General features: G+C 40.9%; 1 protein-coding gene across 5 annotated transcripts; it reads left to right on the top strand.

Annotated features, from left to right (window-relative positions):
• Positions 1-379: 379 nt before the first annotated feature.
• Positions 380-20,706, top strand: LOC311123399 (uncharacterized protein). Of its 5 annotated transcripts, XM_084197668.1 has the most exons (7): positions 380-403; positions 846-963; positions 1,971-2,114; positions 8,409-8,525; positions 11,024-11,140; positions 13,202-13,318; positions 20,553-20,706. In XM_084197668.1, the coding sequence occupies exons 3-7, from the start codon at positions 1,987-1,989 to the stop codon at positions 20,671-20,673; spliced, it is 600 nt and encodes a 199-aa protein (XP_084053794.1). In that variant the 5' UTR covers positions 380-403; positions 846-963; positions 1,971-1,986; the 3' UTR covers positions 20,674-20,706. The 5 variants fall into 5 exon arrangements, 4 of the variants coding, with proteins under 4 accessions (XP_084053794.1, XP_084053793.1, XP_084053796.1 ...); XM_084197667.1 differs by lacking the exon at positions 380-403 and having other exon boundaries at positions 525-963; XM_084197670.1 differs by lacking the exons at positions 380-403; positions 8,409-8,525 and having other exon boundaries at positions 525-963.
• Positions 20,707-22,332: the final 1,626 nt, after the last annotated feature.

Raw genomic sequence — 22,332 nt, forward strand, 5'->3', positions numbered from 1 at the left:
AAGAAGACACCTGTACCATGTCAGATATAGAGTTGAAATGTATTCCATGTTGAGTTTACATCCCAATATTACACTTTATATACATCACAGAATACTGAAATATAACAAACCGTTTATTAATTATGAAATTATTAAAAATATAAATGTCATTCCATCCATGAGACCTCTAGCAGTAGCTACACAGCGATGTTGTAAACCCATGGCTTTTCTCCTAAACAGGTTCAACTGGTTTTCTGATTATTCTGACATGGGGTCAATGTCACTAGACTTTAGCAGATGTTAAATGAATCAGTAACAAAAATTACACAAAGTCACTTGACATTGGGGAGGTGAAGAAACTTTTCCCAAGGTTTCTTTCTCAGCACAAAGGACAATCTCGATGTTTTTGAATTCAGGCTGCAAGGTAAGGATCCTACCAGGGATTATTTATGTATGATGTTGGTAGAATGTATACATTGGGATAGTAGTAAGGATCCTACCAGGGATTATTCATGTATGGTGGTAGAATGTATACATTTGGGATAGTAGTAAGAGGCCGGTGGGTAAATGACTAAGATTCAAGCCTCCCGTCAGTTAGGGAGATTTGTTCCTTTATTGTGTGTTTAGTTGTACCTTTACCTTCCTGTAGTTGGTCATTTGGAAGGATTCTGTATGGATGAATGGTCTAATATCACTCCAACTCAGAAAACATTTTAGAAAAACCCTCAGTGCCTTTATCCTCACAAGGGAGGTATTGAAAGGGAGAGCCAATTTTGACCCCTACCTTTTTGAGAAAAAAAGTAAAAGATTAAACTACTGTTCTGTTAATTATATACTATGGTGTTGTGCCACTATACTTTGACCAGATATTATATCAACTGTACGTAGAACATAGATACCACCACATCAGGAAGGTGCTCTCTCAGCACAACAGAAAATATCTCAATGACTTGACATGTTCTGGTTTTGAATTCAGGCTACAAGGTAAGACTCTTCACAGGGATTGATTGTAAAGTGTGTAGAGAAATTAAATGTATGGTGTAATTTCAGTGGTGGAAAAAGTACCCAATTGTCATACTTGAGTAAAAGTAAAGATACCTTCATAGAAAATGATAGAACATGGTGTTTGCAACGCCAGGGTTGTGGGTTCGATTCCCATGGGGGGCCAGTATAAAAAAAATATGTATTCACTAACTTTCAGTCGCTCTGGATATGAGTGTCTGCTAAATGACAAAAATGTAAGTATTTGGTTTTAATTATACTTTAGTATCAAAAGTAAAAGTACAGGTATAAATCATTTCAAATTCCTTATATTAAGCAAAGCAGATGGCCACATTTTCTAGTTTTTATTTTATTTACGTATAGCCAGGGGCGTGCTCCAACTCATCATTTACAAACGAAGCATGTGTTTAGTGAGTCACCCAGATCAGAGGCAGTAGGGATGACCAGGGATCTTCTCTTGGTAAATGTGTGAATTGGACCATTTTCTGTCCTGCTAAGCATTCAAAATGTAACGAGTACTTTTGGGTGTCAGGGGAAAATGTATGGAGTAAAAAGTACATTATTTTCTTTAGGAATGTAGTGAAGTAAAAGTAGTCAAAAATATGAATAGTAAAATAAAGTACAGATACCCCCAAAAACTACTTAAGTAGTACTTTAAAGTATTTTTACTTTTGAGTATTTTTTTTTTTTCATAGTTCATCATAAATCGTCTTTCAGAATATCAGAAAAATTGTTGTTTTCAAAATTACAATGAGCTCCTGCTTCCTGTGTAATTTGGTATGAAACCTGAACGTACTTTTCTTAACATTGATATTATGAACTGAATTCAGTAATAGCATAATAATAGCAGACCTGTTGAACAAAGCAACACACTAGAATGTTAGTAAATATTTAATTTCTAAGAGATAATGAATAAAAGAGAACAATTGACATTCAATAATTAGTTGTCACTGTGTTCACCACAACCAACATGCTGCATCTCTGTTTAGGGGTCAGTGGTCTAAAATGAGTCTCTCTGGAGAGAGAGAGGAGGGGGTCCCTGCCTCTAAAATGAGTCTCTCTGGGGAGAGAGAGGAGGGGGGCCATGCCTCTGAAATGAGTCTCTCTGGGGAACATGACACCAAATCTAAGAGGTGAGATGACAATTTTTGTTTAAGAATTTATTTGAAGAGTTTATGTCCAAAACGCTATATCCACCATTTCTTCACATTTGTGTTTTTCCATCAGAAATGAAGGTATATAAAGTGCTTTCAGAAAGTATTCACACCCCTTGACTTTTTCCACATTTTGATGTGTTAAAGCCTGAATTAAAAATTGATAAAATTCAGATTATTATTATTATTATTATTATTTTTATTTATTATTATTCATGTTTTTATTGGTCACTGGTCTACACACAATACCCCATAATGTCAAAGTGGAGTTGTTTTACGAAGTCTTTACAAATGAATAAAAAATGAAAAGCTTGAATCAGTAAGTATTCAACCCCTTTGTTATGGCAAGCCTGAAAAGGTTCAGGATTAGAAATGCGCTTAACAAGTCACATAATAAGCAGTAGGAGTGCGTGGGTCAAATCACTGGGGAAGCCAAGCCAGAAAAAGCCATATTACAATCTATGTGTTGTGATAATTGCATTGTTTGCTCTATAACCTGTTAGTTCATATGCACTAAACAACTATTGATTTAGAACCACGGAGAGTTAACGCAAGTCGCAAAGAAAACAGGAGCTGCCTCCACTATTCCAGCACCATTTCAACTTCAACATTTCAACATTATTAAGTCACCAATGCTTAGTCTAATACAGTGACAACTAAAATAATCCAAAAACAATTTAGTCCAATCAATGTAAGCTAAATATGATGTGGCTGGCCATAGGTCTGATTTCTGTGAAACACCAATGACATCCTCCTCTTTCATGTTGACGATGTTGTGGAAATTCAACACAGGGACACTCAAAGTCAAACTTAAATTAATCATTGTTTATTTACAGTTAACTGGAGAGGTTCCAACCAACTTAGTACACATATTCTGGGCGTTCTGCCAATTGGTCTGAGGGTCACAGTCACCTGCATGAACCAAAACAGAGTGAGAGAAGAGATAACAATCTCTTCAGCAACAAAATTCCAGCACAACAAAACAGTGCTAACTGTGCCACTAGAGATCCTGGTTCGAATACAGGCTCTGTCGCAGCCAGCCGCGACCGGGAGACTCATGGGCGGCGCACAATTGGCCCAGCGTCGTCCAGGGTAGGGGAGGGAATGGCCGGCAGGGATGTAGCTCAGTTGATAGAGCATGGCGTTTGCAACGCCAGGGTTGTGGGTTCGATTCCCACGGGGGGCCAGTATAAAAAAATGTATTCACTAACTGTAAGTCGCTCTGGATAAGAGCGTCTGCTAAATGACTAAAATGTAAAATGTAATGTAAATGTCTTATCACTCTGTCATACAGTACACACTTTTATTTGTTGTTGTCCTAGGCTACCTGGCTAAAAAGCTTGCTTGGTAGCCTAACTTCCATTCATGGGCAACGTTAGCTAGTTAACATTAGCCGTCTACATCTAGCTACATATTGAACTTCTATCCTCTCAGGCCGGGGGCACAACAATGTATAAATTAATGGTTAGTTCAGAATCGCCGTTATAATCATTAGCCAGTACGGAGAATTAAGTAAATCCACAAGTCCAAATTCCTATATCCATCCATGGCTAATTTAGGAAAAGGTCAATTTTAGCTAGCTGGCTAGCTAGCCACCGGAGGACAACAACACAACGAGATGCAACCATTGAAGATATTTTTTTCAATGATGTATGCTCTCAATGCTGTTTGATAGGAGTGAAGCCAAATCCAAACTGGCTTCCCTTGATACTTTATTTGGGGCCATTCACAGTTGAGCTCACTCAGTTTAACTCAATGATGATTGGCTATAATTGTATATATTTTTTTTATCAAGGGAGGCCAAATGCTCACTGGCTTCACTTGCATTCAATGCTACAGGCGGCAACTATGTCATACTCATTTGGACCAGACAGCATCAGATAGATGGCCCACACATAGAGAGACAGAGGGGCGCTGTTTCACTCGCTCAGATGCTTTCTCCGGTGAGATACATCCAGCCTCTTGCGAACTGAAGGAAAATAATGAAACATAGAGAGACAGACAATAAATAGTTTTAGATTAAGGCTGTAACACAACAACATGTGGAATAAGTCAAGGGGTATGAATACTTTCTGAAGGCACTGGTACCTGTTTCCAACTAGCTTCAGCTTTCTAGGGTTCTAGGTTGGGAAAGTATTGTTAGCTACAGTAGGTTTTCCCCCAGTTTCACCTGTCTACAGGGTTGGCTCCATATCTGATATATGATTGTACAATTGGAATACTGTGGATTTGTTATATACAGTGCATTCGGAAAGTATTTAGATCCCGTGAATTTTCCACATTTTGTTACGTTACAGCCTTATTCTAAAATGGATGAAAAAATAAATAATCCTCATCAATCTACACACAGTACCCCGTAATGACAAAACAAAAATTACTTTTACAAAAGTATTCAGACCCTTTACTCAGTACTTTGTTGAAGCACCTTTGGCAGCGATTACAGCCTCAAGTCTTCTTGGGTATGTCGCTACAAGCTTGGCATACCTGTATTTGGGTAGTTTCTCCCATTCTTCTCTGCAGATCCTCTCAAGCTCTGTCAGGTTTGATGAGGAGCGTCGCTGCACAGCTATTTTCAGGTCTCTCCAGAGATGTTTCATCAGGTTCAAGTCCGGACTCTGGCTGGGCCACTCAAGGTCATTCAGAGACTTATACCGAAGCCACTTCTGCGTTGTCTTGGCTGTGTGCTTACCATCGTTGTCCTATTGGAAGGTGAACGTTCACCCCAGTCTGAGGTCCTGAGTGCTCTGGAGCAGGTTTTCATCAAGGATCTCTATGTACTTTGCTTTGCTCTGTTCATCTTTCCCTCGATCCTGACTAGTCTCCCAGTCCCTGCCGCTGAAAAACATCCCCACAGCATGATGCTGCCACCACCATGCTTCACCATAGGGATGGTGCCAGGTTACCTCCAGACAAGACGCTTGGCATTCAGGCCAAAGAGTTCAATCTTGGTTTCATCAGATCAGAGAATCTTGTCTGAGAGTCTTTAGGTGCCTTTTGGCAAACTCCAAGCGGGCTGTCATGTGCCTTTTACTGAGGAGTGGCTTCTGTCTGGCCACTCTACCATAAAGGCCTGATTGGTGGAGTGCTGCAGAGATGGTTGTCCTTCCGGAAGGTTCTACCATCTCCACAGAGGAACTCTGGAGCTCTGTCAGAATGACCATCGGATTCTTGGTCACCTCCCTGACCAAGGCCCTTCTCCCCTGATTGCTCATATATATATATATATATAGACCACCTGATAGAACCCAGGTCTTATCTCTCTATCACTACTAACCACTACTACTGACACTATATATATAGACCACCTGATAGAACCCAGGTCTTATCTCTATATCAGTACTAGCCACTACTACTGCCACTATATATATAGACCACCTGATAGAACCCAGGTCTGATCGCTCTATCACTACTAACCACTACTACTGCCACTATATATATAGACCACCTGATAGAACCCAGGTCTTATCTCTCTATCAGTACTAGCCACTACTACTGCCACTATATATATAGACCACCTGATAGAACCCAGGTCTTATCTCTCTATCACTACTAGCCACTACTACTGCCACTATATATATAGACCACCTGATTGAACCCAGGTCTTATCTCTCTATCATTACTAGCCACTACTACTGCCACTATATATATAGACCACCTGATAGAACCCAGGTCTTATCTCTCTATCACTACTAACCACTACTACTGCCACTATATATATAGACCACCTGATTGAACCCAGGTCTTATCTCTCTATCAGTACTAGCCACTACTACTGCCACTATATATATAGACCACCTGATAGAACCCAGGTCTTATCTCTCTATCAGTACTAACCACTACTACTGCCACTATATATATAGACCACCTGATAGAACCCAGGTCTTATCTCTCTATCAGTACTAACCACTACTACTGCCACTATATATATAGACCACCTGATAGAACCCAGGTCTTATCTCTCTATCACTACTAACCACTACTACTGCCACTATATATATAGACCACCTGATAGAACCCAGGTCTTATCTCTCTATCAGTACTAACCACTACTACTGCCACTATATATATAGACCACCTGATAGAACCCAGGTCTTATCTCTCTATCAGTACTAGCCACTACTACTGCCACTATATATATAGACCACCTGATAGAACCCAGGTCTTATCTCTCTATCAGTACTAACCACTACTACTGCCACTATATATATAGACCACCTGATAGAACCCATGTCTTATCTCTCTATCAGTACTAACCACTACTACTGCCACTATATATATATAGACCACCTGATAGAACCCAGGTCTGATCTCTCTATCAGTACTAACCACTACTACTGCCACTATATACTGTTGAAGTCGGAAGTTTACATTTGAACTCAGTTTTTCACAATTCCTGACATTTAATCCTAGTAAAAATTCCCTGTTTTAGGTCAGTTAGGATCACCACTTTATTTTAAGAATGTGAAATGTCAGAATACTAGCAGAGATAATTATTTATTTCAGCTTTTATTTCTTTCATCACATTCCCAGAGGGTCAGAAGTTTACATACACTCAATTAGTATTTGGTAGCATTGCCTTTAAATTGTATAACTTGCGTCAAACGTTCCGGGTAGCCTTCCACAAGCTTCCCACAATAAGTTGGGTGAATTTTGGCCCATTCCTCTTGACAGAGTTGGTGTAACTGAGTCAGGTTTGTAGGCCTCCTTGCTCACACACACTTTTTCAGTTCTGCGACACATTTTCTATAGGATTGAGGTCAGGGCTTTGTGATGGCCACTCCAATACCTTGAATTGTTGTCCTTAAGCCATTTTGCCACAACTTTGGAAGTATGCTTGGGGTCATTGTCCATTTGGAAGACCCATTTGCGACCAAGCTTTAACTTCCTGACTGATGTCTTGAGATGTTGCTTCAATATATCCACATACATGATGCCATCTATTTTGTGAAGTGCACCAGTCCCACCTGCAGCAAAGCACCCCAACAGCATAATGCTGCCACCCCCCTGATTCACGGTTGGGATGGTGTTCTTCGGCTTGCAAGCAACCCCCTTTTTCCTCCAAACATAACGATGGTCATTGTGGGCAAACAGTTCTATTTTTGTTTCATCAGACCAGAGGACATTTCTTCAAAAAGTAAGATCTTTGTCCCCATGTGCAGTTGTAAACTGCAGTCTGGCTTTTTTATGGCGGTTTTGGAGCAGTGGCATCTTCCTTGCTGTGCAGCCTTTCAGGTTATGTCGATATATAGGACTCGTTTTACTGTGGATATAGATACTTTTGTACCTGTTTCCTCCAGCATCTTCACAAGGTCCTTTGCTGTTGTTCTGGGATTGATTTGCACTTTTCGCACCAAAGTACGTTCATCTCTAGGAGACAGAATGCGTCTCCTTCCTGAGCGGTATGACGGCTGCGTGGTCCCATGGTGTTTATACTTGCGTACTACTGTTTGTACAGATGAACATGGTACCTTCAGGCATTTGGAAATTGCTCGCAAGGATGAACCAGACTTGTGGAGGTCTACAACTTTTTTTCTGAGGTCTTGGCTGATTGCTTTTGATTTTCCCATGATGTCAAGCAAAGAGGCACTGAGTTTGAAGGTAGGCCTTGAAATACATCCACAGGTACACCTCCAATTGACTCAAATTATGTCAATTAGCCTATCAGAAGCTTCTAAAGCCATGACATCATTTTCTGGAATTTCCCAAGCTGTTTAAAGGCACAGTCAACTTAGTGTATGTAAACTTCTGACCCACTGGAATTGTGATACAGTGAATTATAAGTTAAATAATCTGTCTGTAAACAATTGTTGGAAAAATTACTTGTGTCACGCACAAAGTAGATGTCTTAACCGACTTGCCAAAACCATAGTTTGTTAACAAGACATTTGTGGAGTGGTTGAAAAACGAGTTTTAATGACTCCAACCTAAGTGTATGTAAACTTCCGACTTCAACTGTATGTATTAAAAATGTATTACATTTGACACTGTACAACCCAGATTTCTATTTCTATGAGAGTGAGGCAATCTCTGATATTAAACAGTCAATTGATAGATTTTAAACAAATACATGTCTGTCATTTTACAACCAACCCCATGCCATGATTAGATAGTGAAATAACACATCAATCTCTTTCCAAGTTTTTTTAAACAATAAAATCTAATTGACCAACATTTCTGAAAATGGATATATAGCGTTTTGGAATGAAACTCTTGTTTCCCCATCTGAGCTCAGAGTAGATGAGAGATGTAATGTTTGTCTCTGTTGTGTTGAAGTCCAATCAAGCAGGAGAGACCAGCCTCCCCTGTACCCAGCTGTGTGTCCATGAAGAGTGACTGGTCTATGAATCGTCCTATACACTTTAGAGAGGGAGACTTTTCTAGTGAACAAAGGTAAGAATAACTCATGGGTCACGGTCAGTGAGTTAAACAACACTGTCTCTATGTCACGAACGTCTTCCAAATGAGTAGACCAAAGCGCAGCGCGTTGAGCGAACATGACTTTATTAATTCAAAGTCTGGAACAAAACAACAAAACAAGAACGATTCGTGAAGTCCTCTGCAACACTGACAGAACATGGAACAAAAACCCACAAACATAAGGTGAACACAGACAGTTTAAATATGGCTCCCAATCAGAGATAACGAGCCGACAGCTGACACTCGTTTCCTCCGATTGGGAGTCACTTGACCAAACACGGAAAACAAAACCAATACCAAACACAACAAATGAACACACCCTATACCCAACACAACCAAATGAATACACCCTGGCTCAAACAACACAGTCCCGGAGCCAGAGCGTGACACTCTAGTCATTTCTCCTCTCCCATTTTACCATTTATTTTACCACTGCACATTGACTCAGTACTGGTACTCCTTGTATATAGTCTAGTTATTACCTCAACTACCTGGTACCCCTGCACATTGACTCAGTACTGGTACTCCTTGTATATAGTCTAGTTATTACCTCAACTACCTGGTACCCTGCACATTGACTCAGTACTGGTACTCCTTATAGCCTCATTATTGTTATTTCATTGTGTTACTATTTCCTTTTTTTATTTAGCTAATTTTTCTTACTTTTTAACTGCATTGTTGGGAAAGGGCTCGTTAGTAAGCATTTCACGGTGAAGTGTACAGCTGTTGTATTCAGCGCATGTGAGAAATACAATTTGATTTGAAGGTCATTGGCTCTAACGGTTGTCTCGTGCCGAACAGCGCATGTTCGGATGTTGAAGCACTGTGGCTAGGAAAACCTCCCTGGAAATGCAGGAACCTAGGAAGAAACCTAGAGAGGAACCAGGCTCTGAGGGGTGGCCAGTCCTCTTCTGGCTGTGCTGGGGGGAGATTATAACAGTACATGGCCTTTAAGGCCAGATCGTTCTTCAAGATGTTCAAATGTTCATAGATGACCAGCAGGGTCAAATAATAATCACTGTGGTTATAGAGGGTGCAACACGTCAGCATCTCAGAAGTAAATGTCAGTTGGCTTTTCATAGCCGAGCATTCAGAGGTTGAGACAGCAGGTGTGGTAGGGAGAGAGAAGGAGAGAGAGGGAGGGAGAGATAGAGAGAGAGAGAGAGAGAGAGAGAGAGAGAGAGAGAGAGAGAGAGAGAGAGAGAGAGAGAGAGAGAGAGAGAGAGAGAGAGAGAGAGAGAGAGAGAGAGAGAGAGAGAGAGAGAGAGAGAGAGAGAGAGAGAGAGAGAGAGAGAACAGCAGGTTTGGGACAAGGTATCATGTCCGGTGAACAGGTCAGGTTTCCATAGCTGCAGGCAGACCAGCAGAAACTGGATAGGCAGCACGACAAGGTTGGATGTCCGGTGGACCATGTATCGATACTGATATGATCGAAAGAAAGGGAGCGCTGCTCTCGGATCAGCTTTCTCCATTCAAATCTATCCTTATAATTATAATTATTGCACAATTCTGATAACAGATCAGCTCCTAGAGAGATATTATCACCTACAGCTGCAAATATTGAGGCGGCTTATTCTAATGCTTACACAATACAAATGCACTAAATCACAGATTCGGCACATCATTGGGCACATGTTAGGCTACACATCATGAAATATATTGAGACAAATTACAGACAGTAGCCTCCAAGTAGCAAAATAAAACTAAATATATTGAACATGGAATATATTCCAATATGATTGAAATAGGCCTATAGCCTACTGTTTATATTTTAAAGCAGTCATCTCGGTTTTCATTTGAAGCAAATTTTATACGTCCCTTGTTTGAATCAATTGCAAAGACATTGGCAACTTTGTATTTGAACCAAACTTTGTTCTGAATTTATCGGTGGTCACAAAGAGATGGATAAACCATGTGATTCTATGTTTAGCGGAGATCTTCTGTGTATAAAGTGACGCGGGAGGGCAAAAAAGCATCTAACGACGCACTTGGCTGTTCAACGTTAATAACGATGGTTTTGGGAAACAGCTCAGAGATTTAACAATGCTCCTACGAAGGTTTTAATGATGAACTTGGCTTTAAGATGCCCTGGATAAAAACATCTGCTAAATGACTAAAATGTTGAACGTAAATGTTTTCTTTGAATGGTACTATATATGTATTACAAATGTAGTTATTTGTTACATTTGACTGTGAACAACCCATATTTGTATTTCTATGAGAGTGAGGCAGTCTCTGAAATGAAACCATCAAGTGATAGATTTTAAACAAATACATGTCTGTCATTTTACATCCCATAATTACATAGTGAAAGAACTCACCAATCTCTTTCCTCATTTCTTTAAACAATAACATCTAATTGACCAACATTTCTGAAAATGGATATATAGCGTTTTGGAATGTAACTCTTGTTTCCCCATCTGAGCTCAGAGTAGATGAGAGATGTAATGTTTGTCTCTGTTGTGTTGAAGCCCAATCAAGCAGGAGAGACCAGCCTCCCCTGTACCCAGCTGTGTGTCCATGAAGAGTGACAAGTCTATGGGTCTACCTATATTCTTCAGAGAGGGAGACTTTTCTAGTGAACGAAGGTAAGAATAACTCATGGGTCATGGTCAGTGAGTTGAACAACACTGTCTCTAGTCATTTCTCCTCTCCCATTTTCCCATTTATTTTTGTTGTTTTCATAATCCATAGGCTAATCCTTTTTTCCATTTTCATAGTCCTGAAACATTGTCAAACCAACACAACATTCCCTGTGTGTGTGTGTGTGTGTGTGTGTGTGTTTGTGTACACTCCCTGGATGAGGAGATGTAATCTCTATCCTGATTGCCTTGTCACTTTTATCCCTACCTACATGTACATATTACCTCAACTACCTGGTACCCCTGCACATTGACTCAGTACTGGTACTCCTTGTATATAGTCTAGTTATTACCTCAACTACCTGGTACCCCTGCACATTGACTCAGTACTGGTACTCCTTGTATATAGTCTAGTTATTACCTCAACTACCTGGTACCCCTGCACATTGACTCAGTACTGGTACTCATTGTATATAGTCTAGTTATTACCTCAACTACCTGGTACCCTTGCACATTGACTCAGTACTGGTACTCCTTGTATATAGTCTAGTTATTACCTCAACTACCTGGTACCCTGCACATTGACTCAGTACTGGTACTCCTTGTATATAGTCTAGTTATTACCTCAACTACCTGGTACCCCTGCACATTGACTCAGTACTGGTACTCCTTATAGCCTCATTATTGTTATTTCAATGTGTTACTATTTCCTTTTTTTATTCAGCAAATTGTTCTTACTTTTTAACTGCATTGTTGGGAAAGGGCTCGTTAGTAAGCATTTCACGGTAAAGTGTACAGCTGTTGTATTCGGCGCATGTGAGAAATACAATTTGATTTGATTTGAAGCTCATTGGCAGAAATTAACGGTCGTCTCGTCCGAACAGCGCATGTTCGGATGTTGAAGCACTGTGGCTAGGAAAAACTCCCTGGAAAGGCAGGAACCTAGGAGGAAACCTAGAGAGGAACCTGGATAAGCAGCACGACAAGGTTGGATGTCCGGTGGAGCATGTATCGATACTGATAGGATCGAAAGAAGGGGAGCGCTGCTCTCGGATCAGCTTTCTCCATTAAAATCATTCCTTAACATTATAATTATTTCACAATGCTGATAACAGATCAGCTCCTAGAGAGATATTACCACCTACGGCTGCAAATATTGAGACGGCTTATTCTAATGCTTACACAATACAAATGCACTAAATCACAGACTTGGCACATCATTGTTCACATGTTAGGCTACACATCATGAAATATATTGAGACAAATTACAGACAGTAGCCTACAAGTAGCAAAATAAAACTAAATATATTGAACATTGAATATATTCCAATATGATTGAAATAGGCCTATAGCCTACTGTTTATATTTTAATGCAGTTATCTCGGTTTTCATTTGAAGCAAATGTTATACGTCCCTTGTTTGAATCAATTGCAAAGACATTGGCAACTTTGTATTTGAACCAAACTTTGTTCTGAATTTATCGGTGGTCACAAAGAGATGGATAAACCATGTGATTCTATGTTTAGCGGAGATCTTCTGTGTATAAAGTGACGCGAGAGGGCAAAAAAGCATCTAACGACGCACTTGGCTGTTCAACGTTAATAACGATGGTTTTGGGAAACAGCTCAGAGATTTAACAACGCTGCTACAAAGGTTTTAATGATGAACTTGGCTTTAAGATGCCCTGGATAAAAACATCTGCTAAATGACAAAAATGTTGAACGTAAATGTTTTCTTTGAATGGTACTATATATGTATTACAAATGTAGTTATTTGTTACATTTGACTGTGAACAACCCATATTTGTATTTCTATGAGAGTGAGGCAGTCTCTGAAATGAAACCATCAAGTGATAGATTTTAAACAAATACATGTCTGTCATTTTACATCCCATAATTACATAGTGAAAAAACTCACCAATCTCTTTCCTCATTTCTTTAAACAATAACATCTAATTGACCAACATTTCTGAAAATGGATATATAGCGTTTTGGAATGTAACTCTTGTTTCCCCATCTGAGCTCAGAGTAGATGAGAGATGTAATGTTTATCTCTGTTGTGTTGAAGCCCAATCAAGCAGGAGAGACCAGCCTCCCCTGTACCCAGCTGTGTGTCCATGAAGAGTGACAAGTCTATGGGTCTACCTATATTCTTCAGAGAGGGAGACTATTCTAGTGAACAAAGGTAAGAAGAACTCATGGGTCATGGTCAGTGAGTTAAACAACACTGTCTCTAGTCATTTCTCCTCTCCCATTTTCCCATTTATTTTTGTTGTTTTCATAATCCATAGGCTAATCCTTTTTTCCATTTTCATAGTCCTGAAACATTGTCAAACCAACACAACATTCCCTGTGTGTGTGTGTGTGTGTGTGTGTGTGTGTTTGTGTACACTCCCTGGATGAGGAGATGTAATCTCTATCCTGATTGCCTAGACACTTTTACCCCTACCTACATGTACATATTACCTCAACTACCTGGTACCCCTGCACATTGACTCAGTACTGGTACTCCTTGTATATAGTCTAGTTATTGTGGGTCATGGATGAGGAGATGTAATCTCTATCCTGATTGCCTAGTCACTTTTACCCCTACCTACATGTACATATTACCTCAACTACCTGGTACCCCTGCACATTGACTCAGTACTGGTACTCCTTGTATATAGTCTAGTTATCATGGGTCATGGTCAGTGAGTTAAACAACACTGTCTCTAGTCATTTCTCCTCTCCCATTTTCCCATTTATTTTTGTTGTTTTCATAATCCATAGGCTAATCCTTTTTTCCATTTTCATAGTCCTGAAACATTGTCAAACCAACACAACATTCCCTGTGTGTGTGTGTGTGTGTGTGTGTGTTTGTGTACACTCCCTGGATGAGGAGATGTAATCTCTATCCTGATTGCCTAGTCACTTTTACCCCTACCTACATGTACATATTACCTCAACTACCTGGTACCCCTGCACATTGACTCAGTACTGGTACTCCTTGTATATAGTCTAGTTATTACCTCACCTACCTGGTACCCCTGCACATTGACTCAGTACTGGTACTCCTTGTATATAGTCTAGTTATTACCGCAACTCCTTGGTACCCCTGAACATTGACTCAGTACTGGTACTCATTGTATATAGTCTAGTTATTACCTCAACTACCTGGTACCCTTGCACATTGACTCAGTACTGGTATTCCTTGTATATAGTCTAGTTAATACCTCAACTACCTGGTACCCCTGCACATTGACTCAGTACTGGTACTCCTTGTATATAGTCTAGTTATTACCTCAACTACCTGGTACCCCTGCACATTGACTCAGTACTGGTACTCCTTGTATATAGTCTAGTTATTACCTCAACTACCTGGTACCCCTGCACATTGACTCAGTACTGGTACTCCTTGTATATAGTCTAGTTATTACCTCAACTACCTGGAACCCCTGCACATTGACTCAGTACTGGTACTCCTTGTATATAGTCTAGTTATTACCTCAACTACCTGGTACCCCTGCACATTGACTCAGCACTGGTACTCCTTGTATATAGTCTAGTTATTACCTCAACTATCTGGTACCCCTGGACATTGACTCAGCACTGGTACTCCTTGTATATAGTCTAGTTATTACCTCAACTACCTGGTACCCCGGGACATTGACTCAATACTGGTACTCCTTGTATATAGTCTAGTTATTACCTCAACTACCTGGTACCCCTGCACATTGACTCAGTGCTGGTACTCCTTGTATATAGTCTAGTTATTACCTCAACTACCTGGTACCCCTGGACATTGACTCAGTACTGGTACTCCTTGTATATAGTCTAGTTACTACCTCAACTACCTGGTACCCCTGCACATTGACTCAATACTGGTACTCCTTGTATATAGTCTAGTTATTACCTCAACTACCTGTTATCCCTTGACATTGACTCAGGACTGGTACTCCTTGTATATAGTCTAGTTACTACCTCAACTACCTGGTACCCCTGCACATTGACTCAGTACTGGTACTCCTTGTATATAGTCTAGTTATTACCTCAACTACCTGGTACCCCTGGACATTGACTCAGTACTGGTACTCCTTGTATATAGTCTAGTTATTACCTCAACTACCTGGTACCCCTGGACATTGACTCAGTACTGGTACTGCTTGTATATAGTCTAGTTACTACCTCAACTACCTGGTACCCCTGCACATTGACTCAGTACTGGTACTCCTTGTATATAGTCTAGTTACTACCTCAACTACCTGGTACCCCTGCACATTGACTCAGTACTGGTACTCCTTGTATATAGTCTAGTTATTACCTCAACTACCTGGTACCCCTGGACATTGACTCAGTACTGGTACTCCTTGTATATAGTCTAGTTATTACCTCAACTACCTGGTACCCCTGCACATTGACTCAGTACTGGTACTCCTTGTATATAGTCTAGTTATTACCTCAACTACCTGGTACCCTGCACATTGACTCAGTATTGGTACTCCTTGTATATAGTCTAGTTATTACCTCAACTACCTGGTACCCCTGCACATTGACTCAGTACTGGTACTCCTTGTATATAGTCTAGTTATTCAAATCAAATAAAATCAAATCAAATTTTATTGGTCACATGCGCCGAATACAACAGGTGCAGACATTGCAGTGAAATGCTTACTTACAGCCCTTAACCAACAGTGCATTTATTTTAAACAAAAAAAATAAGAATAAAACAACAACAAAAAAAGTGTTGAGAAAAAAAGAGCAGAAGTAAAATAAAGTGACAGTAGGGAGGCTATATATACAGTAAAATAAAGTGACAGTAGGGAGGCTATATATACAGGGGGGTACCGTTGCAGAGTCAATGTGCGGGGGCACCGGCTAGTTGAGGTAGTTGAGGTAATATGTACATGTGGGTAGAGTTAAAGTGACTATGCATAAATACTTAGCAGAGTAGCAGCAGCGTAAAAAGGATGGGGTGGGGGGGCAGTGCAAATAGTCCGGGTAGCCATGATTAGCTGTTCAGGAGTCTTATGGCTTGGGGGTAGAAGCTGTTGAGAAGTCTTTTGGACCTAGACTTGGCACTCCGGTACCGCTTGCCGTGCGGTAGCAGAGAGAACAGTCTATGACTAGGGTGGCTGGAGTGTTTGACAATTTTGAGGGCCTTCCTCTGACACCGCCTGGTATAGAGGTCCTGGATGGCAGGGAGCTTTGCCCCAGTGATGTACTGGGCCGTACGCACTACCCTCTGTAGTGCCTTGCGGTCAGAGGCCAAGCAGTTGCCATACCAGGCGGTGATGCAACCAGTCAGGATGCTCTCGATGGTGCAGCTGTAGAATTTTTTGAGGATCTGAGGACCCATGCCAAATCTTTTTAGTCTCCTGAGGGGGAATAGGCTTTGTCGTGCCCTCTTCACGACTGTCTTGGTGTGTTTGGACCATGATAGTTCGTTGGTGATGTGGACACCAAGGAACTTGAAGCTCTCAACCTGTTCCACTACAGCCCCGTCGATGAGAATGGGGGCATGCTCAGTCCTCTTTTTTTTCCTGTAGTCCACAATCATCTCCTTTGTCTTGGTCACGTTGAGGGAGAGGTTGTTGTCCTGGCACCACACGGCCAGATCTCTGACCTCCTCCCTATAGGCTGTCTCATCGTTGTCGGTGATCAGGCCTACCACTGTTGTGTCGTCGGCAAACTTAATGATGGTGTTGGAGTCGTGCCTGGCCATGCAGTCATGGGTGAACAGAGAGTACAGGAGGGGACTGAGCACGCACCCCTGAGGGGCCCCCGTGTTGAGGATCAGTGTGGCAGATGTGTTGTTACCTACCCTTACCACCTGGGGGCGGCCCGTCAGGAAGTCCAGGATCCAGTTGCAGAGGGAGGTGTTTAGTCCCAGGATCCTTAGCTTAGTGATGAGCTTAGAGGGCACTATGGTGTTGAATGCTGAGCTGTAGTCAATGAAAAGCATTCTCACGTAGGTGTTCCTCTTGTCCAGGTGGGAAAGGGCAGTGTGGAGTGCGATAGAGATTGCATCATCTGTGGATCTGTTGGGGCGGTATGCAAATTGGAGTGGGTCTAGGGTTTCTGGGATTATGCTGTTGATGTGAGCCATGACCAGTCTTTCAAAGCACTTCATGGCTACAGACGTCAGTGCTACGGGTCGGTAGTCATTTAGGCAGGTTATCTTAGAGTTCTTGGGCACGGGGACTATGGTGGTCTGCTTGAAACATGTTGGTATTACAGACTCAGTCAGGGACATGTTGAAAATGTCAGTGAAGACACTTGCCAGTTGGTCAGCACATGCTCGGAGTACACATCCTGGTAATCCGTCTGGCCCTGCGGCCTTGTGAATGTTGACCTGCTTAAAAGTCTTACTCACATCGGCTACGGAGAGCGTGATCACATAGTCATCCGGAACAGCTGGTGCTCTCATGCATGCTTCAGTGTTGCTTGCCTCGAAGCGAGCATAGAAGTGGTTTAGCTCGTCTGGTAGGCTTGTGTCACTGGGCAGCTCGCGGCTGTGCTTCCCTTTGTAGTCTGTAATAGTTTTCAAGCCCTGCCACATCCAACGAGCGTCAGTACCAGGTAGTGTAGTATTACCTCAACTACCTGGTACCCTGCACATTGACTCAGTATTGGTACTCCTTGTATATAGTGTAGTTATTACCTCAACTACCTGGTACCCCTGCACATTTACTCAGTACTGGTACTCCTTGTATATCGTCTAGTTATTACCTCAACTACCTGGTACCCCTGCACATTGACTCAGTACTGGTACTCCTTGTATATAGTCTAGTTATTACCTCAACTACCTGGTACCCTGCACATTGACTCAGTATTGGTACTCCTTGTATATAGTCTAGTTATTACCTCAACTACCTGGTACCCCTGCACATTGACTCATACTGGTACTCCTTGTATATAGTGTAGTTATTACCTCAACTACCTGGTACCCCTGCACATTGACTCAGTACTGGTACTCCTTGTATATAGTCTAGTTATTACCTCAACTACCTGGTACCCCTGCACATTGACTCAGTACTGGTACTCCTTGTATATAGTCTAGTTATTACCTCAACTACCTGGTACCCTGCACATTGACTCAGTATTGGTACTCCTTGTATATAGTCTAGTTATTACCTCAACTACCTGGTACCCCTGCACATTGACTCATACTGGTACTCCTTGTATATAGTGTAGTTATTACCTCAACTACCTGGTACCCCTGCACATTGACTCAGTACTGGTACTCCTTGTATATAGTCTAGTTATTACCTCAACTACCTGGTACCCCTGCACATTGACTCAGTACTGGTGTTCCTTGTATATAGTCTAGTTATTACATCAACTACCTGGTACCCCTGCACATTGACTCAGTACTGGTACTCCTTGTATATAGTCTAGTTATTACCTCAACTACCTGGTACCCCTGCACATTGACTCAGTACTGGTACTCCTTTTATATAGTCTAGTTATTACCTCAACTACCTGGTACCCCTATACGTTGACTCAGTACTGGTACTCCTTATAGCCTCATTATTGTTATTTCAATGTGTTACTATTTCCTTTTTTTATTTAGCTAATTTTTCTTACTTTTTAACTGCATTGTTGGGAAAGGGCTCGTTAGTAAGCATTTCACGGTAAATTGTACAGCTGTTGTATTCGGCGCATGTGAGAAATACAATTTGATTTGATTTGAAGCTCATTGGCAGAATTTAACGGTCGTCTCGTGCCGAACAGCGCATGTTCGGATGTTGAAGCACTGTGGCTAGGAAAAACTCCCTGGAAATTTCAGGAACCTAGGAAGAAACCTAGAGAGGAACCAAGCTCTGAGGGGTGGCCAGTCCTCTTCTGGCTGTGCTGGGGGGAGATTATAAGAGGATATGGCCATTAAGGCCAGATCGTTCTTCAAGATGTTCAAATGTTAATAGATGACCAACAGGGTCGAATAATAATCACTGTGGTTATAGAGGTTGCAACACGTCAGCATCTCAGAAGTAAATGTCAGTTGCCTTTTCACAGTCGAGCATTCAGAGGTTGAGACAGCAGGTGTGGGAGAGAGAGAGAGAGAGAGAGAGAGAGAGAGAGAGAGAGAGAGAGAGAGAGAGAGAGAGAGAGAGAGAGAGAGAGAGAGAGAGAGAGAGAGAGAGAGAGAGAGAGCACTTGGCTGTTCAACGTTTATAACGATGGTTTTGGGAAACAGCTCAGAGATTTAACAATGCTCCTACAAAGATTTTAATTATGAACTTGGCTTTAAGATGCCCTGGATAAAAACATCTGCTAAATGACTAAAATGTTGAACGTAAATTTTGCTGCCATCTTGTTAGAAGGTAACAGATTATTTTATTATAGTGATTAAGAGTGACTTTCATTGTGTTCCATGGTGTTTAGCGCCCCCTAGTGGAGCTTTTTGGTACTTAGAATAATGTACAAAAACCGGAAGTAAAGCAGTCATTCTGCACGCAGAAAAGCAGCTAGAAACAACGCTACTGTACAGTTCTTTCAGTGCAACTATTTCTTGTTACGCTTCAGCCTCGGAAAATATTTGTTTGTAAGTTCAATTCAAGCATATTGCAAGTGATGATAATATTGTTATTGACAGAATTGCTTACTTATCAATGTTAGTTGGTTACATTTACTCACGCAAATTGCATTGACTTTCATGGATGCCGTTAGCTGTATTAGTTTGCTCGTGCGTCATGTAAAAGAAGTGTAAAACATACTATAGTTTGTTACTGTTTCTAGTGTAATATGATTTGTTATTGTACAGAGGTGTTTGTACATTATTAGAGTAATGAAAGGAGTGGGCTAGTTGTTACTCATAGAGTAATTATCTATTTAGTTGTCGTCATGCCAGATACATGGTAACTTGGCACTTGCTTTGTATTTATGCAACTTCAACTTGAAATGTATAATGTACAGCTACAGTATGTCAATGTGAATTGAATACTAAAGTATATTATTTTCTGTATTTGCAGTTTCACAACATAAACGTTTTCAATACATTCGTTCAAGAAAAGTCACGCCTTGGAAGTTTTATTGAAGACTCAGTTGTTAGCTATCTGTCTAGTTTTGCACGGGAACGCAATTCCAGGGCAGAATATAAATGTTTTCTTTGAATGGTACTGTATATGTATTACAAATGTAGTTATTTGTTACATTTGACTGTGAACAACCCATATTTGTATTTCTATGAGAGTGAGGCAATCTCTGAAATGAAACCATCAAGTGATAGATTTTAAACAAATACATATCTGTCATTTTACATCCCATAATTACATAGTGAAAGAACTCACCAATCTCTTTCCTCATTTCTTTAAACAATAACATCTAATTGACCAACATTTCTGAAAATGGATATATAGCGTTTTGGAATGTAACTCTTGTTTCCCCATCTGAGCTCAGAGTAGATGAGAGATGTAATGTTTGTCTCTGTTTTGTTGAAGCCCAATCAAGCAGGAGAGACCAGCCTCCCCTGTACCCAGCTGTGTGTCCATGAAGAGTGACCGGTCTATGGAACAACCTATAACGTTTACAGAGGGAGACTTTTCTAGTGAACAAAGGTAAGAAGAACTCATGGGTCATGGTCAGTGAGTTAAACAACACTGTCTCTAGTCATTTCTCCTCATCCCATTTTACCATTTATTTTTTAGTTTTTTTTCATAATCCATAGGCTAAACCTTTTTTTCATTTTCATAGTCCTGAAACAAAATTAAACTAACACAACATTCCCTGTGTGTGAGTGTGTGTGTGTGTGTGTGTGTGTGTGTGTGTGTGTGTGTGTGTGTGTGTGTGTGTGTGTGTGTGTGCACTCCCTGGATGAGGAGATGTAATCTCTATCCTGATTGACGTGTCACTTTTATCCCTACCTACATGTACATATTACCTCAACTACCTGGTACCCCTGCACATTGACTCAGTACTGGTACTCCTTGTATATAGTCTAGTTATTACCTCAACTACCTGGTACCCCTGGACATTGACTCAGTACTGGTACTCCTTGTATATAGTCTAGTTATTACCTCAACTACCTGGTACCCCTGCACATTGACTCAGTACTGGTACTCCTTATATATAGTCTAGTTAATACCTCAACTACCTGGTACCATGCACATTGACTCAGTACTGGTACTCCTTATAGTCTATTTATTATTATTTCAATGTGTTACTGTTTCCTTTATTTATTTAGCTAATTTTTCTTACTTTTTAACTGCATTGTTGGGAAAGGGCTCGTAAGTAAGCATTTCACGGTAAAGTGTACAGCTGTTGTATTCGGCGCATGTGAGAAATATAATTTGATTTGATTTGAAGGTCATTGACAGAAATTAACGGTCGTCTCGTGCCGAACAGCGCATGTTCGGATGTTGAAGCACGGTGGCTAGGAAAATCTCTCTAGAAAGGCAGGAACCTAGGAAGAAACCTAGAGAGGAACCAGGCTCTGAGGGGAGGCCAGTCCTCTTCTGGATGTGCCAGGTGGAGATTATAACAGTACATGGCCATTAAGGCCAGATCATTCTTCAAGATTTTCTAATGTTCATAGATGACCAGCAGGGTCAAATAATAATCACTGTGGTTATAGAGGGTGCAACACGTCAGCACCTCAGGAGTAAATGTCAGTTGGCTTTTCATAGTAGAGAGAGAGAGAGAGAGAGAGAGAGAGAGAGAGAGAGAGAGAGAGAGAGAGAGAGAGAGAGAGAGAGGGTCAAAACAGCAGGTTCGGGACAAGGTCGCACGTCCGTTGAACAGGTCAGAGTTCCACAGGCAGACCAGTAGAAACTGGATCAGCAGCACGACAAGGTATCACGTCCGGTGGAGCATGTATGATACTGATAGGATCGAAAGAAGGGGAGCGCAGCTCTCGGATCAGCTTTCTCCATTCAAATCTTCCCTTAACATTAATAGAACTCAATTGATTGAACATAAAATGTATATAGGCCTATTGCCTATTGTTTTATAGTTTAATCCAGTTATCTCGGTTTTCATTTGAAGCATAATTGTATACATCCCTTGTTTATATCAATTGCAAAGACATTGGCAACTTTTTATTAATAGTCAACTTTGTTCTGAATTTATCGGCGGTCACAGAGAGACGGATAAACCATGTGATTCTATGTTTAGCGGAGATCTTCTGTGTTTAATTTGAAGTGGGAGGGCAAAAAAGCTTATAACGATTCACAACTCAAAACAATATTAAACACAACATTACCTGTATGTGTGTGTGTGTGT

This window comes from Coregonus lavaretus, assembly GCF_964263955.1.
Source record: "Coregonus lavaretus genome assembly, contig: HAP1_SCAFFOLD_241, whole genome shotgun sequence".
NCBI lineage: Eukaryota > Metazoa > Chordata > Actinopteri > Salmoniformes > Salmonidae > Coregonus > Coregonus lavaretus.

Excerpts from the sequence above, each read along its gene's own strand:
- LOC311123399 (XM_084197668.1), top strand. The coding sequence starts at position 1,987 with ATGAGTCTCTCTGGAGAGAGAGAGGAGGGGGTCCCTGCCTCTAAAATG. Across the intron at positions 8,526-11,023 it reads GACTTTTCTAGTGAACAAAG|CCCAATCAAGCAGGAGAGAC; the intron begins GTAAGAATAACT and ends GTTGTGTTGAAG. Across the intron at positions 11,141-13,201 it reads GACTTTTCTAGTGAACGAAG|CCCAATCAAGCAGGAGAGAC; the intron begins GTAAGAATAACT and ends GTTGTGTTGAAG.